The 9,120-nt window shown below is 44.6% G+C and overlaps 1 protein-coding gene across 1 annotated transcript in view; it reads left to right on the top strand.

Annotated features, from left to right (window-relative positions):
* The window catches only part of COQ4 (coenzyme Q4), a 19,278-nt gene extending 11,057 nt beyond the window's left edge, over nt 1-8,221 (top strand). Inside the window, exons 5-7 of the mRNA XM_006892608.1 lie at nt 6,683-6,812; nt 7,330-7,423; nt 8,050-8,221. Coding sequence (XP_006892670.1) covers nt 6,683-6,812; nt 7,330-7,423; nt 8,050-8,221 — 396 coding nt within the window. The remainder of the gene's footprint in view (nt 1-6,682; nt 6,813-7,329; nt 7,424-8,049) is intronic.
* Nucleotides 8,222-9,120: the final 899 nt, after the last annotated feature.

Genomic DNA, 9,120 nt, shown 5'->3' with positions numbered 1-9,120 from the left:
GTTGGTGTAGCCCAAGAGAGCTCGGCCAAATTCCCCACCTGTGGGCGCGCCCTTAGGTGCTCTCCCGGGTAATCAGCAATGCCCCAGAACTGGGCCACCTTCTCTATTCCTACCCCGAACCCCCTACTCCCAAACACATAGAATAAAAACAATATGGCTGGTCTGGAGGTGCCAGTCTGACCTCTGTTAACTTCCCAAGGGAGAAGTATCCTTATCAAGAGCTCCAAGCTTATTCTTCTGAGGCCAGACCAACTTCCATGCTCTTACCAATCTAACACCAATTATCCCCATCCTCGCTCATTCCTTCTCTTTTGTGTTCATTGATTTGCTGTATTGGCCACACAGAACTCAAACACAACTCCCAACTAATGGTGTTGATGAGGGAAATAACAGTTTACAAGTTAGGTTGGAAAACATTCAAAATAGTCATTCAGTCAAGATAACCTTTTCTCAAGTGTGCTCACATGCAAGCCCCTGTCTGATCCTTGGCCTCATGGCCTTGACTTCTGCCCTGCTCAGGCAACTGTTACAAAGCTCCTTTAGCTCTGCCAATTATGTGCCATCCTTCCTCTGCCAAAAAGCCTAGGCCATTGGTACTTGATTTTGGTACCATGGCTTAATAAATCTAATTCCCCTGGCAAGTGCTCAAAAGCACTCACTCTGCCAGCTAGTACGCAGCTTTCTTCTTATTATTTTTGTGTGCGTGTACCGTCAAATTAGATCTGACTGGTACAGGAGGAGATTGTCCCTCCTTCCCTGGCAGAGCATCTGGTGCATTCGAACCGTGCACCTCTGGGATTGTAGTTGCAGCTCCTTGCCACTAGGCCACAAGGTCACACTAGTCTCTGGTTCTCTGCTGCCACCACTACTGTTTTTTGGACTGTAGTGTCACTCGTGGCACCCTATGCTGTCTGATCCACACAGGAATCACAGATCCAAAGAATATGCTGCACTGAAGTTTGGGTTTGATTTTGTGGGTTTTTTTTTAAATAAATTTAAATTGTGATTTTAATGAAGGTTTACAGAAAAATTGGATTTTTGTTCATGCACTATTGTATGTTTCTCCCTTTCTCCTCCCCCAGTTCACTTTCCTTTTTTTTTTAAATTACTGACTCATTGTTGCACCATTATCTCCCTCCCTGCCACCCGCTCATCCAGTCGTCTTTGTAATGTACCTCTTATTCTGGACTGTTGTCTTAAGTATAATGCCTAATCATATATGCCTTTTAAACAGTTCTTGCCTTCATTTATTCTAATGCAGTGTCCATTATCTATCACTCTAATTCTCTTCTCTTCCCAATCTTCCATATTAGTCCTGTTTTATAACACTGATGTTATGCAATATTTGTCCTTTTGTGACTGAGATATTTCAGTCAACATAATGCCCTCCAGGGTCACCCATGCTGCCTCATGTTTTACAAGTTGTTTTCCAGCAATGTGTAGTATTCACTAGTATTACTATACCATTGTTTTTCTCTCCATTCGTTTGTTAATGGCCACTTGGGTTGCTATTTTGAGTAACACAGCAGTAAACATGGATGTGCATACATCTGTTTGAATGATAGGTCTGGTTTCTTTAGAGTATATTCCCAGTAATGGCATTGCTGGGTCAAATGATACTTCTATTTCCAGCTTTTTGAAAAAGTGCCAAACTGCTTTCCATTGTGGTTGCATCATTTTACACTCCCACCAGCAGTGAATAAGGGTTTCCAATCTCTCCACAACCCCGCCAGCATTTATTGTTTGCTGCTCTGTTGAACTTTGCCATTGTTGCTGGGCTGAGATATCTCATAGTTATTTGGAGTTCTTTCTTGATGGAATGAAAGAACCTCTGTGCTGTCTTGATTTAAGCCTGGCAGGATGGCTACAATCCCTGTGTTAGTATTCTGCATATCATATTTACATTGTTCTCATTACATTGTTAGGAATATGTCCAGTCCTCTTCTTTTTTTAATTTTTAAATTTATTTTCATGTGCCATCAAATCGGATCCAACTGGCACAGGAGGAGATTGCCCCTCCTTCTGTAGCAGAGCATTTGATGAATTTGAACTGTATGCCTTCAAGATTGCAGTGCAGCTTCTTTGTCACTAGGCCACCAGAGCTTCCTTTTGGAATCTGTCCAGTCAGTCCTCTTGATGAGTCACAGACATAGCCCTACAAACCATGGAGGGAGAGTTTCAAAGACAGTTGCTAGAAGAGCTGTATTAAGTAGTCCACCGTAGCCCTGAGAATACCAAAAATCATGGTCAGGCCTTTAAAAAAAATTACTGTGATTTTTCATCTAAGTTTACAAAGAGATTAGTTTTCATTCATTCACTCATACACATTTTCCTCCCTTCCCCATTCACTTTGTAATGCTTTTCCTGTTCCGGGTTGTTAATTGCCATGTATGTAACATCTAATTGTCCATTCTTTTCAGATTGTCCTTCCCCTCACCTATTCCAGTGCAGTGTTTATTCTCTCTCCATGTTTTTCCTACCTTCCCCCGCCCCACCCCCTGTATCTGTCCTGTTGTTAGAGCAATGGTTGTAAGGAGTGGGGGTTTTTTTTGTGACTGAAGTATTTCACTCAGCTTCATGTTTTCCAGACTTGTCCATGTTATGTCATGTTTTATAAGTTTGTTGTTTTTTCAGTGCTGCATAATATTCTGTATTCCTTTGTCCATTTGTTTGTCAATGGGCACTTGGGCTGCTTCCATCTCTTTGCTGTCAGATGGGCTTGAACCACTAACCTTCAAGTTAACTGATCACAAATCATCTGTGCTACCCATACATAAACATTCTGTCAGAGTACTCACTGAGCTCAGCTCCTGGAACCAGCCAGGCTGGAATAGTTGAAGATAATGACTAAAGTTTAGAATAGAGTCCCTCAATCTTGCACTATTGCCATGTTTAGACTGAACAGTTCTTTGCTGTAGGGAGCTATCCTGTGCCTTTTAGGATATTGAACAGTCTCCCTGGCTTTCTTACTAAATACCAATAGCAATATTCACCTTAGTTGGGACAACCAAAGCCGTTTGCAGATGTTGAGGTATTCTCAGGTGGATAGCTGAGAACCTCTATTCTGTGTCAATTATTTTGAGGACCATAAGCTACTCCACAGTGTCTCCTGATTCTATTTTCCTGTCAGGGAAGTGCTCTGAGATAGATAATGCTATCTTCCTCAGATTTTATAAGGATATAAGTTATTTTTTTCAGTAGGGAACCTGCCTGGGTGCTACTCTGGAAGTTCTCCCAGAATTGAGAGGCCTGTTTTTCTTGTAGCGGAGAGGGTGGCATGGATGGGACTACAAGGATGTCTTGGACACTTTGTCCAGCCACAGCCCTCTGTGTGATGACAGCTGTGGAGATTATGACACGTCTGGAGCAAGAGAACCTGCAACCCACAGGATGTGAAGGAATACCTTTGTCCCAACAGAAATTTAGATCTAGGTTCAAGGTGAGGCCACCCTCTTCAAGGCAGACGTTGACAAGAGGTATCATTATCCTTGTGGTATCAAGATTACAGCAAAGGGACTAGAATTGAAGTAAGCTAAGTTAGAATCCTACCTGTCTTCTATGCTTTATGGCCCTGGGCAAATCTTTTTTTTTCAGTCAGTGACTTTATTGCTTTTACAAATTAGTGGTCACTCATCTTATTTGAACATTCTCTCTTTTTTTTTTAAATAGCATTCCGTTTATTACAAATATTTAGTATTGGCCTCCCATATTTTCTCCCTTTTGTTTTTATCATAATTATGTTATCATCTAGATGAGCATCCTTTATACACAAACAAATAAAATAAACAAACTCAAAGAAATACTTTCAAAAATCTCCATATGATCAGAAGATTCAGGTTGAATATTCCTTGAAAGTTTGTTTTAAAAAAAATAAAAATAAAAAAAAAGTTTGTTTTATTGTCACATTGCCACAGGCAAATCTTTGAGCCTCTGATTCTTGTGAAGTAAGGAGACTTACCTACATTTGTCTTTCAGGGTTAAGAGCAGTAAGAGACTCTTTGCCATCGAGTCAGAACCAACTCAGAGTTGATCCTCCCCTAGGTTTTCTGAGGAGACTGCCCATCCTCCCATTTAGCAGCTGGTGGATTCAAACCACCTGCTATGGGGTTGGCAGTGCAACTCCCTACCGACCAGGTCACCAGAGCTCCCTGATGATAAGGTAGACTGTTTCAGATTCTGGCTCTGCCACTTTATTAGCTACATGATCTTGGGCAAGTTATTCTCTGAGCCTCATTTTCCTTAGAGGCTAGTGACAGATTGTCCCAAAGATGAATATAATAATAAATGGCAAGAACATCATATGGTGCTGGCACATAGTCATTGAGAACTACCTCATAGCTGACCCTGCAGCAGGCTTTCAGAGGCAGTACTCACATGGGAGAAAATGTCCATCTGGCACATAGTAGGCACTTAATAAATGTAGCTACTATGACAATGTAGGAGCACTGATGATTTGACATAGTGGTAAGGAGTTATGGGTTCGACTCTGCCAGCTACGAGGGAGAAAGTTGAACAGTCTCCTCTCATGCAGTTTACTGCTTCTGAAAACTCTCTGGAAAGTCAGTTATGAGTTCCAAATCAGCAGCATTACTCTGTGATGTACCTGATGAGCATGTCTGGATTATGTGTTGCTACTACACAGATAGGTGACTTTAACAAACGAAATCTATTTTAGGACATTTTGGGAGTCGACATTCAGGGTGCCAGCTCCAGGGAAAGGTGTTCCTCTCTCTTGATTCTGGGGAAATGTCCTTGTTTATGTTAGCTGCTTTTCCGAGGTGGTCTTTCTTTTTTTAAAAAAAAAATTGTTTGTGTGTACTGTCAAATCGGATCTGACTGGCACAGGAAGAGATTGCCCCTCCTTCTCCAGCAGAGCATCTGGTGGATTTGAACCTCATACCTTTGGGGTTGCAGTGCAGCTTCTTGCCACTAGGCCACCAGAGCGCCCCTTGAGGTGGTCTTTTCTTATGATTTGGTCTCTTCACTCACATGCTTGTTTAATTTCTTGTAATTTTCAAGATACCAATTTAAGTTAAAGTCTACATTAATATTGTCTCATTAACATAATAAAACAGAGTCTGAAATGAGATTATAACCACAGATACACAGGTTAGAATTTACAGTACATGCTTTTGAGACATGACTCAGTCCACAACAGACCACCTTCAGCAAGCATCACAGAGCAAATAGAAGATATAGAAGAAGCCAGAGGAAATCAGGGGGTTTTCATTTTATTATTTTTTTGTATGTACATCATCAAATCAGATCCTACTAGTACAGGAGGAGATTGCCCCTCCTTCTCCTTCAGAGCATCTGGTGGATTCAAACTGTGTGCCTCTGGAATTGAAGTGCAGTTTCTTGCCACTAGGCCACCAGAGCTCCCTTCTCCAGAGGAAATTAGGAATCTACACAGGTCCTAGTGCTGAGTCAGCAGACTGAAAACAAATGCTATCCTCAGGCCTGATCTATCTAGGTCTATGAACAGTCTGTTTCTGTGCTGTGGAAACAGGAAGGTCACGTTGTTTCTGCACTGTCTGGGTGATGCTGAGCACTCAGGCAGTGGATGGGAAAAGTAGAGTTGACATCCTTCCGTAGGCTGAAAATATCCCCACAGTTGGCCTTCATTCATGCATCCAGGAGATGCTTATTCATACAGGTTCCGTGCTGGGCACTGAAATTACACCAGTGAGCAAAACAGATCCAGTCCTGCCCACGTGAACCTGACAGTGTTGACAGCACCACCCATTGAAGCAGAACACAGCCAAATCACTAATGTAAGGTTTCCTATTAGCCATATTAATAAAAACCATGAGAAACAAGCAGAATTAATGCATTTACCCTAATGTGGTTAAAACATTAACATTTCAATTGAAGCTTCACATGCTCTTTTTTTTATACAAAGTATTGGAAATCTGTCGTGTATTTTCCACGTGTAACACATGTCTGCCAGGACATTTAAAAGTTTAGTAGTAGGCAGCCGCAATACCCGACAGCACAGATCTACCCTGAGATAGACATTAATATTAACATTCCTTAGGCATGATCATGAGCACGCTAAATACCACACAGAGAGCATGAGACGAGAGATCGTGCAGAGACCTGGTTTGTGTGGCAGCAGGGAGGGCCCTCTTGAAGAGGACACTTGAACTGGGTGTACAGGAAATGTCAAGGTGAAGATGAGGGTGGTAAGGGAGGGTCCCATGCTGGGAGCAGTTCATGCTAAGACTCAGGAATCATAGAGCTACTTTCCCATAGATTCCAACAAAAACTCAAAACTCACTGCCATTGAGTCAGTTCATATTCAGAGCAACCCTCCAGGGTCCTGAGGCTGTAAATTGCTATGGAGGAGATTGCCCATCCTTCTGTTGGAACTGCTGGTGGATTTGAACCATCAGAGACATGCAGCTTTTGGGTTAACAGCTCAACTCCATGGACTGCACCACTAGAGCCCGCTGATGTAGTCTGTTTTCAGCTCCCCGCAGACTACAGGTATGAGTTGGCACCACTAGCAGCCCATGTCCTGCCGGAAAACTACTCTCTTTGCAGGTGGAACACAAATTCCTAAGGATTCTCTGGGATGATCTGAGTTTGGAGGATTGATTGACAGAGTCAAGGAGAGGCTGGGAAATTGGATGGTGGGAACTTTGAGAAAAGGATATAGGGGAGTCTTCATTATTCTCAGAGGGTCTCCCCAGACACCCGAGCACCCACACGCTTTGTGGATGATGAGGAACTAGCGTATGTGATCCAGCGGTACCGGGAAGTCCACGACATGCTCCATACTCTCCTGGGGATGCCCACCAACATCCTGGGTGAGTGCCACCAAGCCAGCCGCCTCGAGTGGGAGGGAGGGGGTGAGAGAAATGAGGCACTCCTGCAGCCTGTCTCCCCAGGTCTCTTCACCTGTCTGCACCAGCCACCGGTTACTGGCTTGGTGCATCATTGCCTTCTTTACCTGGATATCTTGGTAGCACCTCTGGCTCTCCTCTCATCTCCATCCTCATTACTTCTTTATGCCTCGACATTGATGTAGCAGCCTCCAGACACCAGGACTTCCTGCGTCTTTCGGGTCTTCAGCTAACTCCCAGAATCCTAGAATCACTCTGGACTCCTGAGCCAGGCTTTCTGAGTTTCCATCCCTGTTTCCTTCTACTCTTTCTTAGGCTCTCATGTCTACCCTAAGTTGCCCAGCACAGGCAGAGACTGTTACCCCTGCTACTTTGACCCTGCTGAAGGCACAGATAGTCTCTCCTGGTTTCTGCTCACCATTATCCCCACTGTTTGCTGATGCTGGCCCTGCCCTGACTACCTCCCATACCCATTCCCCAGGGGAGATCGTGGTGAAGTGGTTTGAAGCTGTGCAGACTGGCCTGCCCATGTGCATCCTGGGTGCCCTTTTTGGACCAGTCCGGCTCAGTGCCCAGTAAGTCTTCAGGGGGCTGGGAGGCAAGGACAATCTCAGAGGTACCTGGGCTCCAAGACATGGGAAACACACACAGGCCCCTGAGCAGTTCTCAGGAAGCACACATGGAAGAATAGGGCAGGAAGGTCAAGCTCCCTCCCAGGGAGCTTAGAGATGGGAACCAAGGCAATGCCCAGAGCCTGGACATCTCGTGAGTACTTTGAGTCTCTTGAGTCAGGCCTCAGTGCTGGGGCCAAGTATTAGAGACAATTAGAAGACAATGGATTGTTAGTTTCTGCAGTTGGGTAGATCTCAAATTCACTCTGAGCTTTGATATGTTCAAGATGAGCTGTTGTTGTGTACCGTCGAATCAGATACAACTGGCATAGGAAGAGATTGCCCCTCCTTCAGCGGATCATCTGGTGGATTCGAACCACATGCCTTTGGGATTGCAGTGCAGCTTCTTGCGACTAGGCCACCAGAGTCTCAAGATGAGCTTTTGTGCTTCTGTTTTCCTACTTAAAAAATGAGGATAATAACTACCTCCCACATAGGTCTACATGAGATTTAACTGAGAAAATAGGGTATCAAACACTTCACACATATAAAGTGCTCTATTCTCAGGTGTTTTCTCTGCTGTCCCACAGGAACCTGCAAGTGCTGATCTCTGAGCTGATCCCATGGGCAGTTCAGAGTGGACGCAGAGCCCCGTGCGTCCTCAACCTGTACTACGAGCGGCGCTGGGAGCAACCCCTGAGGGCCCTGCGGGAGGAGCTGGGCATCACACCACCCCCCACGGACCTCCGGGGCCTGCACTGAATCAGAGGCCTCTGCTGTCTTCCCCCATGCTCCACGTCCCACACAGGGGAGGGCTCCTTTGCCACAACCTTTGATCCTTTTCTTTGAACACTGACCCTTGGACATCACATATCATAATTTGCCTTAATCATTGTTGAGTAGCCTTGACGGCCTCCCCAAGAGCAAGCTGGCATGCAACGGAGTTCTTGGTGTCCAGGAGCCACCCAAGAAGAGCTAGCTGCACGTGAGCTCACACTGGGATAGCTCTCAGGATTTATTTTTTTTTAAATACCTGTTGTCAGAATTTTCTGAGAGACTGGTATCTCCATGGGATACACCTAATTCCAAAGGCCTCAGAAGAGGAATGCAAGTGTCTGCAGCTGTCTGCTATCTGAATAAAAGCTCCCATCAGGCTAGATGTCTCCTCCTTTTTCCCTCCTGGTTTGCTGATTCCAGTACTGCCTGATTTATGAAACTCTGGGCCTTCCCATGCTAGGGCCAGAAATTTCTCCGTCCTGAAATTGCATAGACAAGGATTCAAGTTCTTAGCTTTTCCATTTAGGAGAAGGTTGTTCCAGGAAGACAGAAACCCTATTCTTCCCTCCTTCCTTTCCCATCCCTGCACACAGTAGGGGCTTGAAATGTTATTGGTTGAAGGAATGGATGCCAGAGCCTATGCTATGCACCCCACCTACAAACTCTCCATCTCAGCCTAAGCAAAAGTTGCTGGGAGCCTCATTTCACATTCATATTCACTAGGGAATCTCCTAGGGCACCACAGCTGAGATGTAGTGCATCCTGTTCAGGAGTACACATGCCCTAGCAGCTGAAGGAAAGTCTCTTCCCCTCACTGCCTGATCCCAAGTGTTGTTATGTGCTGAGGAGTCTCTTTCAACTCATAATGACCCTGTTAACAACTT

The sequence above is a fragment of the Elephantulus edwardii genome, unplaced genomic scaffold, assembly GCF_000299155.1.
Source record: "Elephantulus edwardii isolate Elephantulus edwardi_28Jun2011 unplaced genomic scaffold, EleEdw1.0 scaffold00116, whole genome shotgun sequence".
NCBI lineage: Eukaryota > Metazoa > Chordata > Mammalia > Macroscelidea > Macroscelididae > Elephantulus > Elephantulus edwardii.
This window is presented reverse-complemented; position numbering and strand designations above follow the sequence as displayed.